Genomic DNA, 22,951 nt, shown 5'->3' with positions numbered 1-22,951 from the left:
AGAAGTGTTAGGGAAACCAAGGGAAATTTCTGCCCGTGCTTTCCAAGGCGAAGGTCACTGGTGACCGGTGGCTGTTTCCTCGGTGCCCATCTCTGGTCAGTATGGGGTTTTGTGGGTTTTTCTTTTTTAAACTTGCGAACAACAGAGGTCGATGCTGCTTTGGGCAGGTGGGCCAGCTGTGCTGTTTTGTGGGCTGGGAGCCCTCTGCACAGCCCCTACTAGGCTCTGATGAGAAGTAGTGCTGGAGCTGTGTCTGAAACGGGACGGCTGGGACAGCAGGCTTAGCTGTAAAACCCTAAGGAAGGGGAGGGCGTGGAAAAGCGGGAGGCCATCGTGCAGCTACTGCAGGGAGGCGCCGAGATCTTGAGCCGGCCGGGTGGGCACCGAGCAGCCTGTGAGGCCAAGGCTCCGAGGGGAGACGGGTGCTTCTTATTTCTTTGCTTATTTATAACCCCAGGCTCCCAACACTCGAAAGTTGCAGCCCCCAGAAGCGGTGGGAGGACTTGGCAGTGCGGTGACACGCTGCACAGCTCTCAGTGTTGATGTTAGGAAACACACGGAGCGCGTGGCGGGAGGGCAGGTGTTAGGGTGCGGCAGGTGGAGCCGCCACCTGGGGAGCCTGCATCCAGTCCCGGCGACTCTGCTCATGCAGCTCCCTGCACTGCTCCTGGGGAGGCAGTGGGTGGTGGCCCAAGTGCTGGAGTCCTTGCCACAGGAGAGACCCAGATGGAGTACTCAGCTCCCAGCTTCAGCCTGGCCAGGTCCCAGCTTTTGCAGGCATTTGGAGAGTGAACAATAGGATGGAAGATTCTTTCTTCTTTCTCTCTCTCCCTCTCACTCCCTCTCCCCACCCCCCAACTCTTAACTTTCAAATAAATTTTATTTTATTTATTTATTTAACAGGTAGAATTATAGACAGTGAGAGAGACAATAGAGAGAAACATCTTCCTTCCTTTGTTTGGTTCACTCCCCAAATGGCTGCAATGGCCAGAGCTGCACTGATCTGAAGCCAGGAGCCAGGAGCTTCTTCCTGGGCTGCCACACGGGTGCGGGGGCCCAAGCGTTTGGGCCATCTTGTACTGTTTTCCCAGGCCATAGCAGAGAGCTGGACTAGAAAAGGAGCAACTGGGACTAGAACCGGTGCCCATATGGGATGCCGGCACCGCAGGCGGAAGATTAACACAGTGTGCCACAGCGCCAGTCCAATAAATAAATCTTAAAAAAAAAAAAAAAAAGACACCAGTTGGGACACCCCAATCCTAGGATTGAGTCGCCTGCGCCTGATTCCAGCCTCCTGCTAATACAGAACCTAAGAGGCCAACCCAGGTAATTGGGTTCCTGCTACCCACGTGGAAAACCAGAATTGAATTCCTAGCTCCTAGCTTAGGCCAGTCCCAGTCATCACTGGTATTAGGGACTTAGGGACTCAGTACACAGGAGTGCTCACTTTCTCTCGATCTTTCTCACCCCCCCAGCCCCCACTTCTCTCTTCTCACACCAACTCCATCTCTCTGCCTCTCAAAAAAATAAAATAAAATTTAAATCCATTGTCAGTAATTTAAAGGTGCAGATATGAGAGGTAGACTGAAGCCTCATTATTTAATGTTGGAGCAGTCACTATTTTTAGCATTGGGAATTTAACTAGAAAAATTAGCAGATTCGACGGGGTCTTTAATAGGACAGAAGGTGGCTTCCCTGACTTCAGGAGCTGCTGATGTAAAATGCTGGTTCGTGCGCCGTTTCATTAGCACGTGGAGTTGTGCTGTAGATGAGCTGAGGTTTTTCCTTCTGGATAGCACATGGAACCACTGACATTCGGGGTCTGGGGCGAGATGAACTTGCTCGGGTCAAGGACAGAAGACACGCTTGCGTTCCTTCGGGTTCTGACTTGCGCGAGTCCAGGCTTCTAGCAGCAGCAAAACAAGACTGCTTGTGCTCAGAGGTTTTCCCTCGGATCACTTGTGTGTCAGTTGGTTGCTCAAGAGAGGATTCTTCTTATGATAATTTATAATTTGAACCGTGGTCTTCTTTCACAAAGTTGATAACAATGAAAGGCTGTTTAATGTGTTTTCCGTTGCTTTGAAAATCAAACAAATGGTCATTTTTTAAAGTTAGCTTTTGCTTAATATAGCAAATTTGGCAAACACTAAGGGGTAGAAAGATGACAGACAGGTGGTCCAGCCCTCCTCCCCCCCAACCGCTATTTTACGGGTGATTCTCACAGTTGTTGACAGTTTTGAATAAAGTAATAGGAATCGATAACTGAGGCTTTCCTGTGTCTTGATTTCTGCATAAGCTAAAGATTCTCTTTGTGATTTCATAAGCCATATAGGAAGTTATTCTACAACAAAAGCCTCAGGTTCGTCCTGCTGAGACACCCTATGGTCAGCCTGTCTTTTCTGCAGGCACAGTGCCCAGGGCAGCCCGCAGTGAGTTAGGTCTCTGGTCAGTAGCCGCCCATTTTGCGCAGAGGCAGCTAGCGATGCCACGAGTTCCTCTTCCCTGTGGTCCGTCCAGCGAGGCACCAAGTGGTTACCAGGGCCACTGTGCAGTCAGGGAGCTGAAAGCAACGATTCTCCAGGGGCTCGCCGGCTCCTAACTGGGGGTGTTCTGTGTGCATGAAACGTGTTGTACCCCTGGGAGTTCCCTTCCCAGTGTTCTGCAGGAAGGGCCTCCTGGCCTGAGAACGCGGGGTGTGGTGTGTGAGCAGAAGCACCGTGATGTCGGCAAAGGTGAGGCTTGGGAGATGACTCTGCCGTTCGCACTGTACCTGCCCATGGTCCGCTCCGCGCTTCTCTGCAGCAGCCTTTGCCCGTCTTCCCCTCTGAATTCCCTTCTAACGGAGCTCTGGTTTTGTTCTTTGCAGCCTGAGCGAGAGCTTTTTCATGGTGAAAGGAGCAGCCCTCTTCCTGCAACAGGGGAGCAGTGCCCAAGGCCCGCGGAGTCTTCAGCACCCCCACAAGCACGCAGGTGATGTCGAAGTCCGTTCTCTTGCACTGGAACTCATTTTCCGCGTAGCCTCGCCGTGGCGGTGGTGAGCACTTTGCTGGGTGTCCAGGCCAGAGATGCAGGGGCACAGGTGCGGGCAGACACGCAGGTGTCCATCCCATGAACAGGCCCGCACCTGTTCCAGGTGGCACTGCGGGCTAGGATGGCCAGCCGCAGGCGTCCTAGCAGGATGTAAAGAATTCCTATGCGCGGTCCATCAGCCCCCTGCAGGTGGTAAGTTACAGTGTGACACCCTGACAGGTGGCTCCAAGGTGCGAGATAGGAAAGTGTTATCCCCATGCTGTTGCTCACGGCACTCAACATTCTCTCATCTGGGAAATTTCTTTGCAGGCCATTGGCTCGCACTCTGAGGTTTGCACCGGGATAGGAGGTCTTTGTGGTGGCGACGTGGGTTTCGGGAAGTGGACAAAAGTTACAGAATAGGGATCAAACTGGGCATTAACGTGGGTCCAAGGGCAAGGTAGTGAGAAATGCCTATGGAGGAACAGGAGCAGCTTTCTGAAGTGACTCGAACCTGGAGCCGAAGGCCCTGTGGAGAGAGGAGTTCAGGGTTTGCAGACACGTGACCCCGTCAGCAGGTCCCAGCCTCTCAGCGCAGGTCTGGGAGCTGGGACGGCCTTGTCCTTTCAGAACAGCAGGTGCCGCCGGCTCGCAGGTGCCACCGCCTCACAGGTGCAGCTGGCTCACAGGTGCCGCTGGCTCACAGGTGGGCTGTTTTCTTGTCCACAAAGATTGTTTCCTGTGCTCACTTCAGCTCCTCCAGCCCCATCTTTAGATTGGAGTGCTTAGGTTAGAATTCCATACCTGTCATTCATCTCCAACCCCACAAGTCGCCATTTGCAAGGAGTGATATTTGTAATCAAGATGTGGTTTGTGGCCGGCGCCGTGGCTCAACAGGCTAATCCTCCACCTTGCGGCGCCGGCACACCGGGTTCTAGTCCCGGTCGGGGCACCGGATTCTGTCCTGGTTGCCCCTCTTCCAGGCCAGCTCTCTGCTGTGGCCAGGGAGTGCGGTGGAGGATGGCCCAAGTCCTTGGGCCCTGCATCCCATGGGAGACCAGGAGAAGCACCTGGCTCCTGGCTTTGGATCAGCGCAGTGCGCCAGCCGCAGCACGCCGGGCCACGGAGGCCATTAGAGGGTTAACCAACGGCAAAGGAAGACCTTTCTCTCTGTCTCTCTCTCTCACTGTCCACTCTGCCTGTCAAAAAAAAAAAAAAAAAAAAAGATGTGGTTTGTCTGAAGCTAAGCAAATGAGTCTCCTGCAAAAGAAGGAGGCAGTGGGGTGGATTTTTTGTTTTTTGTTATTTTTTTAACATTTATTTATTTATTTGAAAGAGTTACAGAGAGAGAGAGAGGGAGAGAGGGAGAGAGGGAGAAATCTTCCTTCTGCTGATTCACTCCCCAAATGGCCACAGCAGCTGGAGTTGGGCTGGTCCAAAGCCAAGAGCTGGGAGCTCTTCCTAGATCTCCTTCACAGGTGCAGAGGCCCCCGTCTTCCGCTGCTTTCCCAGGCACATTACCAGGGAGCAGAGCAGCCAGGACTCGAACCAGTGCCCATATGGGATGCCGGTTCCGTAGGCAGCGGCTGTACCTGCTACGCCACAGCGCCGGCCCCAGCAGTGGGGTTTTTGGAAGGAATATTTGCTTCGGAGCCAGATAGACCAGGCTTCCGATTCCAGTTCTGTGGCTTGCTGAACAGTTGGGGGTGGGCTGCGCAGCCTGCTTCCTAATCTGGACAAAGAGTTTCCAATACTGGTACCCAAGATGGTGCGGAAATTAAAAACTGCACGTAGCATCCCTACCTCCTACATCACCCTCACGCCTGAAAACGTTTGTGGAAAATGTGTTTTCTTCTTCTTTTTCTTTTCTTTTTTTGTTTTATTTAATAGCCATGGTAGGGCCAGGCCAAAGCCAGGAGCCAGGAACTCCATCCAGGCCTCCCACATGGGTGGCAGGAGCCCAAGGACTTAAACCATCACCTGCTGCCTCCCAGCGTGCACATGAGCGGGAAGCTAGATAGCTAGATCAGAAGCAGAGGAGCCTGGACTTGAACCAGGTGCTCCGATAAGAGATGCAGGTGTCCCAAGTGACTGACAGCTGCGCCAAACTTCCACCCCTGGCATTATCTTTCTTTTTTTAGGATTTATTTATTTGAAAGGCAGAGTTATAGAGAGGCAGAGGCAGAGAGAGAGAGAAGTCTTGCATTCGCTGCTTCACTCCCCAAATGGCTTCAACAGCTGAAGCTGGGCCAATCCGAAGCCAGGAGCCAGGAGCTTTTTCTGGGTCTCCCATGCGGGTGCAGGGGCCCAAGCACTTGGGCCATCTTCTACTGCTTTCCCAGGCCATAGTAGAGAGCTGGATTGGAAGTGGAGCAGCCAGGACTGGAACCAGCACCTACATGGGATGCCAGCTCTGCAGGCGGCAGCTTTACCCACTACGCCACAGCTCCGGCCCTGGCATTATCTTTCAAATCCATTTTCCCTCAAACTTGTTGAAGTACCTTCAAATACGTGTAGCTACAATTATTACTGCAGGGACCTCTAGGATAATAAAGCTATAAGCAGATCCTTCAACTTTGAGCTTGCTCAGAGCTTAGCCATCGGCTGTGTCCTTAACCGTAACACACGCGTCAGAGCCAATGCTCAGGCTTCCTCGCACTTCGGTGTGGACCGTCTCCTTCCGCCCTCCAACGAACATCTTCATATTGTGCGTGAGCCTGGAGAAGTCGGTGCAAAACACACACATGCCGAGCTGGTTCACGCAGCACTGGAGTGCACGCTAGGGTGGGCTGCTCTGCGGCCCCTGGGGTCTGCAGTGGGCGGTGAGCTCAGGAGGGCAGGGGGTGTGAGCAGGCACCCCTGGGACAGGCCCAGAGTGGACCCCAGAGGAGTTCCTTTTTCCCCTGGAGTCACACGGAGTCCTCTGGGTGAGCACAGTGGGGCTGATTGGAGCCGTGCTCACAGTTGTGGGGTCGGGGGCCCTCACAGAGCCTGCACGAGGGACTGGCAGACCAGGGTCTGGGTTTCTGTTCGTCAGCAATCCTGTCGGACAGCTCCATTGAAAGCAGCTTAGCCGGGTGGACAATGCCCCCTCCATGGCGGCGTTTGTCAGACAGAGTGGGGGAGGGGGTGCCGGGCAGGGCCCAGACAAATGAAGAGCCTACCTGTGGCCTTGGTGCCACAACAGGTGGGTGCCACGACACATGGGTGCCACCAAGGCAGAGGAAGGAGACTGGGAGCTCCAGGTCCTCTCTCAGCGTGGACTTTTGCAAGTGGAGCAGCCCCAAGCTGCCAGTCTGAAATCCAGAATGTTCCCACGTCTGAAACCTGCTGGGTGCTGCCTACCCAACAGCACAGGCAGAAACTGACACACCGTGAGACTTTGCTTCATGCACAGAGTCACTTAATACCACGTGACCCTCAGCCTGTGCGTACGAGACGTCGGTGACACCCATGAGCTTGGCCTGTAGGCCTGGGCCCCCCATTCCCAGGGTACCTCGTTCACGTGTGTACAGATGTCCCAGTCAGAAGCAGTCCCAAATCCCAACTCTGCTGGCCCCAAGCCTTTCGGCTAAGGGATGTTCAGCCCGTGTCTCCCGGCCGGCCTCACCCGCCTAGGGTGCTGGGTGCTTTGGGATCCTGTAACCACAGAGAGCAGAGAAGAGGGCCACCTTCCTTCCTTTCTTTTTCAAATTTTTCATTTCGTGGGAAGAACAGTTAACGTGAGGTCTGCCCTGGTAGCCAGAGGGGCGAGTGTCCATTGCCAGATTCTTCTCGGCAGAATGTTTGGTCTGGACATCGGTGTGTCAGTCATTCTGCCTTAAAGTGAAAAAGGTGTTTTTTGCAAAAGGAGGAAACACAGTGTTTTCTCCTAGAGCATTGGAGTGGGTAAGCAGGGTTGATCCTTTATTATTATTATTATTATTTTTTACAAAAAAGGTAATTCTGTTTCTTTGAGGCTGTTACACAGAGGTGGAATTGATACAGATTTTCTGCAAGTTGCCCCGTGTTCCTTCCAGGGCAGCATGTTTGTAAATGAACCTGTTCTTTAGAAGGGCCGCTCTGCGAACGGTGTAGACGTGCTAAGGGGAAGTGGCCTTGCAGTTAGTTACTCGCTGCGTGTCCATCACAGTGGCCCCACTGCCCAGCCCCCACTGCCCTGCAACTGAGGTTCTGCTTGGATAGACAGTTTTGGTTCCTTTGGTTTTGTTTGTTTTGAAACACAGAGCTACAGAGAGGGGAAGGGAGAGAGAGAAAGAAAGAGAGAGAGAGAGCGAGCTTCCACCTGCTGGTTCACTCCCCAAATGCCTCAATGGCCAGGGCTGAGCCAAGCGGAGGCCAGGAGCCAGGAGCTCCATCCTGGCATTCCACTTGGGTGGCCAGGCCATCATCACTGCCTTCCCAGGTGTGTTAGCAGGGAGCAGGACCAGAAGTGGAGTAGCCGGGACTCCGGGGGGTGCTGGCGTTGAAGGTGGACATGCACTTGGCCACTCTCTAGGGGCTTTCCTCACCAGCCCACAGTCGCTTTCTGGACCCCGGGGCTGCTCAGACAACCTGGAAGGTTGCCTCTGGATCATTTCCTCTTTGAAGTAACAAAAGAAAACAGTACACACCACGTAGCAAGGAAGGAGAAGAGGGCGGAGCTAGCCGCTTGTCCTGTTTCTCTGGGCGCCCGGCCTGCAGCTCTGTCTGCAGCCGCAGCCGCATGTTTTCTGCCATGGTTATAGAAGTAGCACCGCGCTCCCATGGAGAGCACACAGGTCTGCAGAGGAAAAGCAACACAGGCCTCTTCTCCCTGGGCCAATGCCTCTCCCAGCGTGACCGACCCCGCCAGTGCCGCCCCCATGCTCGCGCCTACCCAGCCCTGCGTGCATGCTCTTCTCTAGGCTTGGCTGCATTTTCCAAACTTCGAATTAAAAAAAAAAAAGATTGCAAGTTATTTCAGAAGCTATGAGTGACGCTTCACCGTGTGACAGCAGGCCAGCCGCCCGCCTCTCCTGGTTGCAGGGTGCTTGGGAGAACAGACGCCATGCCTCTTTGTCAGGGTTCCCCCGCTGCTGGGGGCGGGGGGATTTAGACTGCTCAGTCATCTTCAAGGCCCCCAGATCAGCATCCCCAAGGTGGCTCTCTAGCAGATCGGCGGGTGACCTTTTAAAACTCCCTGCGTTGGTCCAACAGGTGACCTGCCCCAGCATCTGCAAGTGATGATCAACCTCCTGCGCTGTGAAGACAGGATCAGGCTGGTAAGAAGAGCTGCGAGTGGCGAGTGTCTCGTTTATTTATTTATTTATTTGACAGAGTGGACAGTGAGACAGAGAGAGACAGAGAGAAAGGTCTTCCTTTTTGCCGCTGGTTCACCCCCCAATGGCCGCTGCGGCCGGCTCATTGCGCTGATCCGAAGCCAGGAGCCAGGTGCTTCTCCTGGTCTCCCATGCGGGTGCAGGGTCCAAGCACTTGGGCCATCCTCCACTGCCTTCCCGGGCCACAGCAGAGAGCTGACCTGGAAGAGGGGCAACCGGGATAGAATCCGGCGCCCCGACCGGGACTAGAACCCGGTATGCTGGCGCCGCTAGGCGGAGGATTAGCCTGTTAAGCCACGGCGCCGGCAAATGTCTAGTTTATTTTCAAAGGTTGCTGTATTTATTTGAAAGGCAGAGTGGCATGGAGAGGGAGAAACAGAGAGACAGATCTTCCATCCGCTGGTTCACTCCCCAACAGCGTGGGCTGGGCAGGCCAAAGCCTGAGGGTCCCATGTAAGTGGCAGAAGCCCAAGAACTTAGGCCACCACCGCTTCCGTCTGGGCGCACTAGCGGGAAGCTGGGGTTCAGGCAGGCACTCCTATGTGAGATGCACGTCCCAAGCAGCAGATTAACCCACTGCACCCCACCCAAGCCCTGGAGAGGCGAGTTTTGTTTCACTGTGACACTTGGTGGGGAGTCGTCCGTGACTGGCAGGGAGAAAGCTTTCACGGTAGAACACATCTTCCCTGATGGCTCCGAAACGCCCAAGCCGGGTTTGCTGCCGCGGCCCGAGGAGAGAGGGCGAGGGCTCCGCAGCAGCCTGCGCTGGAGGACAGCCATCTGCTTGCTCTGGGCGCATTTTGGGTGTCTCCTGCGAGCCAGGCACTGTCGCCCATGCTGGGGATGCAAAGAACTGGCTCTGGCTCCCAGGTGCACGAGGGGAAGGCTAGCACGCTCTTGAGCTTGGTTTGGCCCAGGGAGGGAGGCGGCAGGTGGAAAGGCGGGCAGGGTGGTGAGTGCGTCTCTGCCCGCTGCAGGCTGTGCGCCTGGAGAGTGCCTGGGCGGACCGTGTGCGGTACATGGTGGTGGTGTACAGCAGTGGGCGCCAGGACACCGAGGAGAACATCCTGCTGGGAGTGGACTTCTCCAGCAAGGAGAGGTGAGTCTGCGGGGTCCGCGGACTCACGTCCGCAGGAGGTGGGGGGTACATTACCCCAGCAAGGAGAGGGGAGTCTGCGGGGTCCCCGGACTCACGTCCACAGGAGGTGGGGGGTGCATTACCCCAGCAAGGAGAGGGCAGTCTGCGGGGTCCCCGGACTCACGTCCACAGGAGGTGGGGGGTGCATTACCCCAGCAAGGAGAGGGGAGTCTGCGGGGTCCCCGGACTCACGTCCGCAGGAGGTGGGGGGTGCATTACCCCAGCAAGGAGAGGGCAGTCTGCGGGGTCCCCGGACTCACGTCCGCAGGAGGTAGGGGGTGCATTAACCCAGCAAGGAGAGGGGAGTCTGTGGGGTCCCCGGACTCACGTCCACAGGAGGTGGGGGGTGCATTACCCCAGCAAGGAGAGGGGAGTCTGCGGGGTCCCCGGACTCATGTCCACAGGAGGTGGGGGGTGCATTACCCCAGCAAGGAGAGGGGAGTCTGCGGGGTCCCCGGACTCATGTCCACAGGAGGTGGGGGGTGCATTACCCCAGCAAGGAGAGGGGAGTCTGCGGGGTCCCCGGACTCATGTCCACAGGAGGTGGGGGTGCATTACCCCAGCAAGGAAGGGGAGTCTGCGGGGTCCCCGGACTCACATCCGCAGGAGGTGGGGGGTGCATTACCCCAGCAAGGAGAGGGCAGTCTGCGGGGTCCCCGGACTCACGTCCACAGGAGGTGGGGGGTGCATTACCCCAGCAAGGAGAGGGCAGTCTGCGGGGTCCCCGGACTCACGTCCACAGGAGGTGGAGGGTGCATTACCCCAGCAAGGAGAGGGCAGTCTGCGGGGTCCCCGGACTCACGTCCACAGGAGGTGGGGGGTGCATTACCCCAGCAAGGAGAGGGCAGTCTGCGGGGTCCCCGGACTCACGTCCACAGGAGGTGGGGGGTGCATTACCCCAGCAAGGAGAGGGCAGTCTGCGGGGTCCCCGGACTCAGGTCCACAGGAGGTGGGGGGTGCATTACCCCAGCAAGGAGAGGGCAGTCTGCGGGGTCCCCGGACTCATGTCCACAGGAGGTGGGGGGTGCATTACCCCAGCAAGGAGAGGGGAGTCTGCGGGGTCCCCGGACTCATGTCCACAGGAGGTGGGGGTGCATTACCCCAGCAAGGAAGGGGAGTCTGCGGGGTCCCCGGACTCACATCCGCAGGAGGTGGGGGGTGCATTACCCCAGCAAGGAGAGGGCAGTCTGCGGGGTCCCCGGACTCACGTCCACAGGAGGTGGGGGGTGCATTACCCCAGCAAGGAGAGGGCAGTCTGCGGGGTCCCCGGACTCACGTCCACAGGAGGTGGGGGGTGCATTACCCCAGCAAGGAGAGGGCAGTCTGCGGGGTCCCCGGACTCACGTCCACAGGAGGTGGGGGGTGCATTACCCCAGCAAGGAGAGGGCAGTCTGCGGGGTCCCCGGACTCACGTCCACAGGAGGTGGGGGGTGCATTACCCCAGCAAGGAGAGGGCAGTCTGCGGGGTCCCCGGACTCAGGTCCACAGGAGGTGGGGGGTGCATTACCCCAGCAAGGAGAGGGCAGTCTGCGGGGTCCCCGGACTCACGTCCACAGGAGGTGGGGGGTGCATTACACCAGCAAGGAGAGGGGAGTCTGCGGGGTCCCCGGACTCATGTCCACAGGAGGTGGGGGGTGCATTACCCCAGCAAGGAGAGGGGAGTCTGCGGGGTCCCCGGACTCACGTCCACAGGAGGTGGGGGGTGCATTACCCCAGCAAGGAGAGGGCAGTCTGCGGGGTCCCCGGACTCACGTCCGCAGGAGGTGGGGGGTGCATTACCCCAGCAAGGAGAGGGCAGTCTGCGGGGTCCCCGGACTCACGTCCGCAGGAGGTAGGGGGTGCATTAACCCAGCAAGGAGAGGGGAGTCTGTGGGGTCCCCGGACTCACGTCCACAGGAGGTGGGGGGTGCATTACCCCAGCAAGGAGAGGGGAGTCTGCGGGGTCCCCGGACTCAGGTCCACAGGAGGTGGGGGGTGCATTACCCCAGCAAGGAGAGGGGAGTCTGCGGGGTCCCCGGACTCATGTCCACAGGAGGTGGGGGGTGCATTACCCCAGCAAGGAGAGGGGAGTCTGCGGGGTCCCCGGACTCATGTCCACAGGAGGTGGGGGGTGCATTACCCCAGCAAGGAAGGGGAGTCTGCAGGGTCCCCGGACTCACATCCGCAGGAGGTGGGGGAATGCATTACCCCAGCAAGGAGAGGGGAGTCTGCGGGGTCCCCGGACTCACGTCCACAGGAGGTGGGGGGTGCATTACCCCAGCAAGGAGAGGGGAGTCTGCGGGGTCCCCGGACTCACGTCCGCAGGAGGTGGGGGGTGCATTACCCCAGCAAGGAGAGGGGAGTCTGTGGGGTCCCCGGACTCACGTCCACAGGAGGTGGGGGGTGCATTACCCCAGCAAGGAGAGGGCAGTCTGCGGGGTCCCCGGACTCACGTCCACAGGAGGTGGGGGGTGCATTACCCCAGCAAGGAGAGGGCAGTCTGCGGGGTCCCCGGACTCACGTCCACAGGAGGTGGGGGGTGCATTACCCCAGCAAGGAGAGGGCAGTCTGCGGGGTCCCCGGACTCACGTCCACAGGAGGTGGGGGGTGCATTACCCCAGCAAGGAGAGGGCAGTCTGCGGGGTCCCCGGACTCACGTCCACAGGAGGTGGGGGGTGCATTACCCCAGCAAGGAGAGGGCAGTCTGCGGGGTCCCCGGACTCACGTCCGCAGGAGGTAGGGGGTGCATTAACCCAGCAAGGACAGGGGAGTCTGTGGGGTCCCCGGACTCACGTCCACAGGAGGTGGGGGGTGCATTACCCCAGCAAGGAGAGGGGAGTCTGCGGGGTCCCCGGACTCATGTCCACAGGAGGTGGGGGGTGCATTACCCCAGCAAGGAAGGGGAGTCTGCGGGGTCCCCGGACTCACATCCGCAGGAGGTGGGGGAATGCATTACCCCAGCAAGGAGAGGGGAGTCTGCGGGGTCCCCCGGACTCACGTCCGCAGGAGGTGGGGGAATGCATTACCCCAGCAAGGAGAGGGGAGTCTGCGGGGTCCCCGGACTCACGTCCGCAGGAGGTGGGGGGGGGTGTGTTACCCCAGCAAGGAGAGGGGGGTCTGCGGGGTCCCCGGACTCACGTCCGCAGGAGGTGGGGGGTGCATTACCCCAGCAAGGAGAGGGCAGTCTGCGGGGTCCCCGGACTCACGTCCGCAGGAGGTGGGGGGTGCATTACCCCAGCAAGGAGAGGGCAGTCTGCGGGGTCCCCGGACTCACGTCTGCAGGAGGTGGGGGGTGCATTACCCCAGCAAGGAGAGGGCAGTCTGCGGGGTCCCCGGACTCACGTCCACAGGAGGTGGGGGGTGCATTACCCCAGCAAGGAGAGGGCAGTCTGCGGGGTCCCCGGACTCACGTCCACAGGAGGTGGGGGGTGCATTACCCCAGCAAGGAGAGGGCAGTCTGCGGGGTCCCCGGACTCACGTCCGCAGGAGGTGGGGGGTGCATTACCCCAGCAAGGAGAGGGCAGTCTGCGGGGTCCCCGGACTCACGTCCGCAGGAGGTAGGGGGTGCATTAACCCAGCAAGGACAGGGGAGTCTGTGGGGTCCCCGGACTCACGTCCACAGGAGGTGGGGGGTGCATTACCCCAGCAAGGAGAGGGGAGTCTGCGGGGTCCCCGGACTCATGTCCACAGGAGGTGGGGGGTGCATTACCCCAGCAAGGAAGGGGAGTCTGCGGGGTCCCCGGACTCACATCCGCAGGAGGTGGGGGAATGCATTACCCCAGCAAGGAGAGGGGAGTCTGCGGGGTCCCCGGACTCACGTCCGCAGGAGGTGGGGGAATGCATTACCCCAGCAAGGAGAGGGGAGTCTGCGGGGTCCCCGGACTCACGTCCGCAGGAGGTGGGGGGGGGTGTGTTACCCCAGCAAGGAGAGGGGGGTCTGCGGGGTCCCCGGACTCACGTCCGCAGGAGGTGGGGGGTGCATTACCCCAGCAAGGAGAGGGCAGTCTGCGGGGTCCCCGGACTCACGTCCGCAGGAGGTGGGGGGTGCATTACCCCAGCAAGGAGAGGGCAGTCTGCGGGGTCCCCGGACTCACGTCTGCAGGAGGTGGGGGGGTATGTTACCCCAGCAAGGAGAGGGGAGTCTGCAGGGTCCCTGGACTCACGTCCACAGGAGGTGGGGGGGATGCGTTACCCCAGCAAGGAGGGGGAGTCCACCGGGTCCCCGGACTCACGTCCGCAGGAGGTGGGGGGTGCATTACCCCAGCAAGGAGAGGGCAGTCTGCGGGGTCCCCGGACTCACGTCCGCAGGAGGTGGGGGGTGCATTACCCCAGCAAGGAGAGGGCAGTCTGCGGGGTCCCCGGACTCACGTCTGCAGGAGGTGGGGGGGTATGTTACCCCAGCAAGGAGAGGGGAGTCTGCGGGGTCCCTGGACTCACGTCCGCAGGAGGTGGGGGGGATGCGTTACCCCAGGATGCTGAGTCAGATCCAGGCCCCACCTCTGGGAGCTCAGAGTCCCTTGTGAAGAGAGCTGAGTCACTCTGAGCTTCAGGTTTAGCCCTGGTGCTGTGGACAGGGGGCACCTTAGCCACGAATGCCTCCTGGAGAAGGTGGCCGTGGCCATGAACGCTGAAGACCATCTTCCAGGCAGGCAGACCCCAGCAGGGAGCTTCCATCCGGGCCCGAGCACTCCCACAAGTCCTTGGCCAGAGGCTTAAAGAGAAGCTTGGGATGTCCCAGAGCTGGAGGTCGAGGTGGTTGCTTGCCAGAGGGCCCATTAAGTGTGTGAGGCCAAGGGGAGGGGCGTCCCCGACGCCGAAGGTGTACTCACGCCACGCCCGAATTGGTTAAAACCCGCCAAGTGGGCTCCGTCATTCCCTCCTTGTTACACGCCTCTGTGGGGGAAGTGTCTGCTTCGCTTGTGTTCTCCTGTGCACAAGGCGATGGGCCAGGCCCAGGGAAACAAGGAGGCAACAGTACCCAGAGCTCTCAGCCCCAAGGGCCGACACGTTGAGCACAGAAGGCAGCCACCCCCAGAGACGAGCGGAGATGCTCAGGATGGGCTGAGGATGCGGGAGAGGGGAGGCAAGCCCGCGGGCCCCGTGCCCCTGCTCCGTCTACAGAGCCCGTCCCTCCTGCCCGCTGCACCCTGGCTGGGTTCTCATGGACCTGTGGTCCTCTCGCCTCCTCTGCCCTCAGCCTGGGGTCTCGCTTCCTGCCGACGCCAGCCCAAAGCCTCCTGTGCACCAGAGGGAGGTGGAGAGGCTGCAGAACACCGGTGGGGACCGATGGCAACGGGAGCTCAGGGGCCTTCCCATCGCTGGACCCGGTGCTGCCACCCTCCGCCCGGGCACTGCCTGGGTGCTGGGAGCTGGCGTCCCGCGGCTCCTGTGCTGCCAGGGTGCCAGGCCCTCGTGTCCTTCCCTGGCTTGGAAACAAAGCCCTGCTCCTCACCAGAGCGGCCTTTGCCTGCCAGGGGCACGAGACGCTTGTTTTTCTGAATTCCTGCCGTGAGGTTTTGTTTCATTCAGTCCAGAGAAAGAGAGAGGAGAGCATTGTGCGCAGAGCACCCAGAACCTTCTTGGGTTCCCAGCGAGAGAATCCAAATGCAGTGTTAGAAAGATAGTGCTGGGATGATGGGCAGCTGCCCCAGGCTCACACAGAGCTGGGTGCACCCTGGGATGAGGGGCAGCCGCCCCAGGCTCACACAGAGCTGGGTGCACCCTGGGATGACGGGCAGCCACCCCAGGCTCACACGGAGCTGGGTGCACCCCAGGATGACAGGCAGTTGCCCCAGGCTCGTGCAGAGCTGGGTGCACCCTGGGATGAGGGGCAGCCGCCCCAGGCTCATGCAGAGCCAGGTGTGGCACCCTGGGATGACAGGCAGCCACCCCAGGCTCACTCAGAGACTGGTGCACCTGTACACCCTGCTCAGAGACCAGAGCGGCCACCCGACAAGCTCATCTGGGGTGAATTCTTTATTTCGGATGGGGAACATTTGCAGTGCTCATGTTTTGCCGTCTGCAGTGGACTCCCAGGACTGCTGTGCCTCCTGCGTGGCCCTGCTGACTTCTCTGGTCCCTGCTGTCCTGGCCCCGGGGACCTGGAACTTGCTTTCTTCTCCGGAAGTTGCTCCCACTCATTTTGCCTTCAGGGTCTTTCTTCCCCTCAGGAGGTCCAGTTTCCCTGACCGCATCTAGCCCTCTCCCCACTCGTAACCCCACAGTCCCGCCTTCACTGCGGAAGCTGCGCACACAGGGGACCGGCGGAGTTGTGACAGCCATGCCGCAGCTCTGTCCCCTGCTCTTGGCTGTAGATGGAGGCCTCAAGCAAGGTCCCCCGAGGGCTTCTCGCCCCGCTGGGCTGTCCTGGGTGGGAGGCTGGTGGAGGGCCCTCCCTTGTTTCAGCCCCTCCCGGCTCTGGAAGGTCCCTCAGCCTGGGCTCTGCAACCCCACCCCCCACACAACCCTGTGCCTTCTGAGGCTCCCTCTGCTCGCAGGCCCTGGCAGGGGTTGTGGTGCTCACACCGGGGCGTCCCAGGTCACACTCCCGCCAGAGCTCTCTGTGCGTGAGGTTTGGGTTCCTAAGAGAGCCCTTCCTGGCTCGGAAAACTCGGTGAGACCCACCCCGGGTTGTCCTGAGCTGCACAGAGGGGCACGTGCAGCCCATTGGGAGTGGGGGGGCTGCAGGGCACCAGAGCAGCCTGCTCGCCACAGGCTTCCCCCCAGCTGGGCCCGAGCGCCTCGGAACTGCCTTCCTGGCAGGTGTGTGGGGGCGTGTCACAGAGGTTTCTGAAAAGAGAATGAAAAGGTAAGTTTATTTGGGTGCAAAGTGATTTTGAAATCGTGGTGTTTTTTTTTTTTTTTCTGTGAACTTTTTTGAAGACTCCCTTCTCTGTGTGGATCTCACAATTTTTTGCACCAGAATAAACTTGGGTTTTCATTACTGCCTGCATGAGGAGTGGGCTGTGCTCTGGAGGAGGCACTGGTGCCCCTCCCACACAGGTGCGCACACCTGCATCCCCTGGGTCCACGAGGGGCGGGGCCCTGGCACAGTGACAGCGACTGCTCCCAGGCCGCCTCTGTTCCTGTCCCAAGTGCCCGAGGAATTTCCATTGCGATGGAGGAGACCCTCTGACAAAGCCTTTTCTTCCCCTCTGTGTTTTCCGGTGGCGCCAGTCTCTGAAGTCGCTCAGTATCATTTCACCGTGAGGGTGTGTAGAACAAAACTGGATTAAACTGGTTTGGCAAACAGCAGCTCTCCCAGAGGTGCCCACACTGAAGCCTGGATGGTGTGGGCACTGTTCCTCCCCTGTCGGCCCAGGATGGTGGGCCTAGGCCCTATTCCCTGGGTGGGGACTCCCTCAGCAGAGCGCCAGCCAGCAGTGGCCTCTCCCGCCGCTGCAGGGGACCTGTGCCCAGTGCTTGCTCCTCAGGGCGTCTGTGGAGTGGCATCCATGCCGGTGACTGCCCCTTACACAGCCATCCCGGTCCTGTGTCCCCTAGAAGTCAATGTCGAGTGGTCCCTAATCAGGCAGCTGAGAGCTGCTCCCAGGTGCTGGGCAGGAGGCAGCTCCCTCCATGAGCTGGAAAGGCCGGGAAGAGAGACGGAGGGAGGCCTGTGGGTGGGTGCTGATACCAGTTGCCTTCCTTCCACCCTCCCCCCACCCATTGTAGCAAAAGCTGCACCATCGGGATGGTTCTACGGCTGTGGAGCGACACGAAAATCCACCTGGATGGAGACGGGTAAGGAGGCAGAGGCCCTTCCACTGCAGGGTTTGCTTTGTTTTCCTCTGAAAAGGCTTGCTTGTGTTCTTCTTTCTAAGATTGATTTATTGTGGGGGGAGACATACAGAGTGAGATCTTCCATCTGCTGGTTCACTCCCCCGATGGCGATGGCCGGAGCTTGGCCGAGACCTCCATCTGGTCTCCCACATGTGTTGCCCAAACACTTGGGCCATCTTCTGCTGCTTTCCCAGGCACGTTAACAGGGAGATGGGTTAGAAGTGGAGCAGCCAGGACTCGAACCAGCACCCATGTGGGATGCTGGTGGCGCAGGCAGTGTCGCAGCCCACTGCATCACCACACTGGCCTCTCACTGCAGGTTTTTTAAGCACAAATTGGCCTGAGTGTGTTTGAAAGGTCACCAGCAACAGACTCAGGTGTGTGGATGTCAGCTCCACGAGGAGAAATGCCGGTTGCCCTGCAGTGAGCTGCACAGGAAGCGTGCGTAGGGCAGTTCAGGTCACAGAGCATCGGAGGCGGCCTCTTCCAGGAGGACTGCCACCCTGGGAAGTTCAGGAGCGGCAGCGGCTGGCATCCGTCCCTTTACCTCGATTGGTGACGCAAGTCCTCTCCTGGGGCTGCTCCCCCAGGTTCCCAGCTGAGGCTGACGCCCCAGGGCGGAGCCTATGAGTGACAGGCACGCCAATGTGTCAGGTGCCACTTGGGGCCACAGAGGAGGAACGAGCCCCGTGGCTGGGCAGGTGGATAGGAGATGGAGCACCGTCCAGGCTGCACGTGTGTCCACCCCAGGGACGCACGTGGAGGCTGCTCTGAGCAGAGAGGAGCCCAGATGCCAGGCAGGGCCAAGCCCCGTGGGCTCCATGACCAGGTTTGTCGACATGGTGGGGGCTGGGGCTGTTTTCTTGTTTAGACTGTTTTCCATTGCCGTGTCTTCCTGCAGTGAGAAGATAGGTGGTGAGCGGGGGCAGTCGTGGGACCGGGGAGGAGACCGTGTCAGGGGTCACCCTCACCCACACTGTGCTGGGCTTTAGGTCTGGCGGCTCTCGGGCCTCAGAGTCCCTCGGGCCACGGCGATTGGGGTTCTCACCGCCACGCCTGTCTCTGTGTCTTCCGTTGGCAGAGGGTTCAGTGTGAGCACCGCTGGGAGGATGCACATCTTCAAGCCCGTGTCCGTGCAGGCCATGTGGTGAGTGCGGCTCTGCCAACCTGTCCCTTAGGAACACCTTCCTGCTGACCGCACGACGGGGAGGAGCCCCTTCCCTGCAGCTCCCGGGGGCGCGTGCACGTGTGTGAGACAGCACACGGCGCACCATCTGCCGTCTCATGTGAGCGTGTGGCTTGGCGCTGAGCAGTGTTGTGCCACCGTTACCCCCTTCATTTCCAGAACGTTCGCTGGACCCCCTCAACAATAACATGCCCTTCCGTTTCCCCCACCCCTGGGGTCTGTGTCTCCCTGTGGTGTGGGCGGAACGAACCCCTGGTGACCCTGGTGCCTGGCTGCCTTGCCTCAGCGCGGTGTCCCCAGGCCCAGGTTCATGGTCGCAGGTGTCCAAACGCCCGCCCTCCTCCAGGCCGCCCGGCCGCCAGCGCACTGTGCTCCCCTGTGCGTCCCTGGGGGGCACTTGTGTTAGTTCCCACCTCTGGCCACTGTGAGGAGGGCTGCCCCGCACCTACCAGGACAAGGGGCTCTTCCGGTCCCTGCTTCCAGTTCCCGTGGGGCACAGCCAAGGCACCAAGTTGCTGACTCTAGAGTAAGCCTGTGTTGAGCTTTTCTGTTGTGATGTTTCTGTATTTATTTACTTCTTCATCTACTTGAAAGGTAGAGAGTGAGGGACAGACAGAGGTCTTCCATCCACTGCTTCACTCCCCAGATACCCCCGACAGCCAGGACTGGGCCAGCCTGGAGCCAGGAATAGGAAACTCCATCCTGGTCTCCCACATGAGTGCAGGAGCCCAAGCACTTGGGCCGTCCTCCACTGTCCTCCTAAGCCATTAGCCGGGAACTGGATTAGAAGTAGAGCAGCCGGGACATGAACTGGTGCCCATATGGGATGCCAGCGTCACAGGCGATGGCTTCACCTGCTTTGCCACGATGCCAGCCCCTGCCAGACTTTTCTGAAGCAGCTGTAGTTCCCGTATCTGCAGCTCCTGCTGACAGACGTTGGCTCCCACACAGGTTCACCGCGCTTGTACACAGTAGGTGCTCAGTCTGTACCGTGAAGGACATGATGTCCCTGTGCTGGGCATGGGGCACCACTCTTTCCTTGGGGGGCCTCATGTCTGTTGAGGGACGTGGCCGCAGACCCGTGGACAAGGGGGCTGTTACCCCAGGCACTGGGCTCTGTGACCGTGGGCCAAGGTGACACTGGTGCGTCCCGTCCACGGCTTCTCTGTACCAGGCTCGTCTCGGAGGCTTCCAGCTCCTTGGAAGGTCGCTCAGATCTCTGTGCAGCCACCTCTCTCTCAGATAACCTGGACGAAAACTCAGCAGAGAGCTGGTGGCACCCGATGGGAAGGTTTCTACCCAACTTTGAGACGTAATCGGGCCTCTCCGGGCCGGGGAGAAAGAACCGCGCAGAGCTCTGCCAGCGCCGGTGAGCGCTGTCCTCACTGTCGCCTCCTCTCTGACCTCCCACTGCACTCAGTGCGGCGTCCCTGGGGGGAAAAGGGAAATCATCACTTGGGCAGTGGGCAGGGGGTGTCCCAGGTGTCTCTCTGTGTCCCTGGACGAGGTCTTGTCTCTTTCTCTATAGGCAAGGAAGAGGAAAAAAAGAGAATAGACCCTTATGTTTTTTCCAAAACTTTAGAACTAAATCCAGCAAACTTTCAGCATGGGTTTGTGCCCTCAGCCAGCCTGGCGCCAGGGCGGGTCTGTAGTCCAGGCCCTCTTCTGCCATCCTCCACCGGGCCTCAGTGCACGGGGAAAATTTCAGTCTGTGTTTTTATAAAAAGCAATAAAAGACGACGACTACCTAAACTGTGCCCATTTTTAATATTGTTTCTTCTGCTGTACTCTGCCTCCCCAAGCTCTTCTGTTAGTTTCTGTTATTGGGGAAAAAAAAAAAAAAAGAAGATTTATTTACTTATTTGAAAGGCAGAGCTACAGAGAGGCAGAGGCAGAGAGCGAGAGAGAGAGGTCTTCCATCCGCTGGTTCACTCCCCAATTTGTCGCAACTGCTAGATCTGAGCTGATCGGAAGCCAGAAGCCAGGAGCTTCCTCCAGGTCTCCCACATGGGTGCAGGGGCCCAAGCACTTGAGCCATCCTCCACTGCTTTTCCAGGCCGCAGTAGAGAGCTGGATCGGAAGTAGTGCCAGGTCTCGAGCCGGCACCCATGTGGGATGCCAGCACCATAGGCGGCGGCTTTACAAACTACACCACAGCGTCACCCCCTAGTTTTTGTATTAAGCTGAGTTTCATCTACTTGAAAGGTGGAGTGACAGAGAGAGAGAGAAACCATCCATCTGCTGGTTCACTCCCCAAATGCCCACAATAGCCAGGGCTGGAACTCCATCCAGATCTCCTGCCTGGATGGCAGGGGCCCAAGCCCTTGAGCCATCATCGCCTGCCTCCCAGGATGCATTAGCAGGAAACTGGATTGACAGTGGAGTAGCCAGGACCTGAGCCAGCACTTGAGAGCAGATATGAGTATCCCAACCCATGGCTTAACCTGCCACGCCACAACACCCACCCCTAACAAGAATTTCTAGAACCAATTTCCTTAAGAGATCTGAGTTGTTTCCACGTTGCTGGAAGGGTTAGAGATGAAATCACGCAGAGTGCAGCCAGAATCCTCCGTGCTCCCCAGCGACCGGGCCTGCCCACGGCTCAGCTGCCCCGGGGGTCACGTGGTCAGGGTCACTGCGACTCCAGAAGTCCATGTTGATGCTTTGGAGTTAGTTGATGGGATGTGAAACAACACCTGAGCCAGCTGACTAGAAGAACTGTGAGATTTGGGTGGGTTTTATTTTATTTCTTTATTTTTTCTCATCTTGGGAAATGGAGAAGGCTATTTTGTGCACCCCTGGCCTCAGTGAACACATACAGAGGAGCTTCAGAAAGTTCACAGACATGGAATTCAAAGATAAGTTTATTTTGATACCAAAAAAAAAAAAATATTTGAGATCCATTCCTACACGGGGCCTTCCAAAAGGTCATGGAAAGTGTGTATTAGGGAAAAACTGTACAGAACGCGAACATTTTTGGCAGCAAAATAAGCTTATCTTTGAATTCCATTTCCCACGGACTTTTGAAGCCCCTTGTCTGTGCAGAGGCTGCCAGCTCTGGCCTGGTGGCCGTGAGCTTTGGGCCACCGCGCCCCCTCCACACCCTCGGTTGTAAGCGAGACGCCAAGGCTGAGTCCCATATGAACTGCCCTAAAACCCTCTGGCATGGGGGAGGGGAGGACTCAGCACTTCCTGTGCCCTCCCAGGCCTGACCCTGTCCCCTCCTCACCCAGGTCTGCCCTGCAGGTCCTTCACAAGGCCTGCGAAGTGGCTCGGAGACACAACTACTTCCCCGGGGGCGTGGCCCTCATCTGGGCCACCTACTACGAGAGCTGCATCGGCTCGGAGCAGAGCTTCATCAACGAGTGGAACGCCATGCAGGACCTGGAGTCCACCCGGCCCGACTCCCCAGCCCTGTTCGTGGACAAGTGAGTGTGAACGCCCGCCCGGCCCTGCCCTTCCTGGAGGGAGAGTCGCCAGGGGCTGGCGCCCGGGTGCAGGGTGGCCAGTGGCTGTGGGGAGAGACCGTGACACAAGCCCCACTCTAGAAATTGAAGACAGGTCGGGTGACTGCATTTCTCATCAGGTTCTCGAAGGAATGCATGGCCCCACGCAAGGGCCCTGCAGAAAACTCTTGGAAAAACAGAATCCAAAGATAAGTTTATTTTGGCACCTACATTTCTAGAATCCATACATAACTTTTTCACAGCACACGTTTCCCATGACCTACTTGAAGACCCCTCGTCGGCTTTCACATTGTTTTGCACCAAAGCAAACTCCATTTCCAGGAACTTTCTGACATCCCCTGGAGTTTGACCGGCTCCCGGTGGGGTGCTGCGGTCTGGCCGGAATCCTGCAGGTCACCCGAGGCTTCGCTTCCAGAGCTGCCACCTCTGCTCTCAGAAGCGTTGTGAGAGTGGCCTCTGCTGCCTTGGATCCCAAACGCAGCTGCCCAGAGCAGCCCAGCAGCCGCCATGGTGGAGCGTGCGGCCCCAGCAGCGCTGGTGCGTGCTTGTGCGAAGGCCACGCTCATCAGGTGGGGCTGGAGAAGGAGGAAGCGACGAGAGATGCTTCCTGTCAGGATTCCATTCCCCCTCAAGCATCCCTTTCCTCTGCGACACAGTGTCTTCTTTTAAATATTTTTTTATCTTTTTTTTTTTTTTTTTTTTTTTTTACTCTTTGACAGGCAGAGTGGACAGTGAGAGAGAGACAGAGAGAAAGGTCTTCTTTTTGCTGTTGGTTCACCCTCCAATGGCTGCCGCGGTAGGCGCGCTGCGGCCGGTGCACCGCGCTGATCCGATGGCAGGAGCCAGGTGCTTCTCCTGGTCTCCCATGGGGTGCAGGGCCCAAGCACTTGGGCCATCCTCCACTGCACTCCCTGGCTACAGCAGAGAGCTGGCCTGGAAGAGGGGCAACCGGGACAGGATCGGTGCCCCGACCGGGACTAGAACCTGGTGTGCCGGCGCCGCAAGGCGGAGGATTAGCCTAGTGAGCCGCGGCACCGGCCTTTATCTTTTTTTTTTTTTAAGATTTATTTATTTGTAAGTCAGAATTACA

The 22,951-nt window shown here is 58.6% G+C and overlaps 1 protein-coding gene across 1 annotated transcript in view; it reads left to right on the top strand.

Annotated features, from left to right (window-relative positions):
* Positions 1-22,951, top strand: part of SSH1 (slingshot protein phosphatase 1) — a 77,583-nt gene that overhangs the window by 31,418 nt on the left and 23,214 nt on the right. Inside the window, exons 3-8 of the mRNA XM_062181928.1 lie at positions 2,867-2,970; positions 8,188-8,252; positions 9,287-9,408; positions 17,101-17,169; positions 18,290-18,355; positions 21,628-21,822. Of these exons, the coding sequence (XP_062037912.1) occupies positions 2,867-2,970; positions 8,188-8,252; positions 9,287-9,408; positions 17,101-17,169; positions 18,290-18,355; positions 21,628-21,822 (621 nt within the window). The remainder of the gene's footprint in view (positions 1-2,866; positions 2,971-8,187; positions 8,253-9,286; positions 9,409-17,100; positions 17,170-18,289; positions 18,356-21,627; positions 21,823-22,951) is intronic.

Source organism: Lepus europaeus, chromosome 23 (assembly GCF_033115175.1).
Source record: "Lepus europaeus isolate LE1 chromosome 23, mLepTim1.pri, whole genome shotgun sequence".
In the NCBI taxonomy this organism is placed as follows: Eukaryota; Metazoa; Chordata; class Mammalia; order Lagomorpha; family Leporidae; genus Lepus; species Lepus europaeus.
The sequence above is the reverse complement of the archived record's forward strand: the minus strand, read 5'-3'. Positions and strand labels throughout refer to the sequence as shown.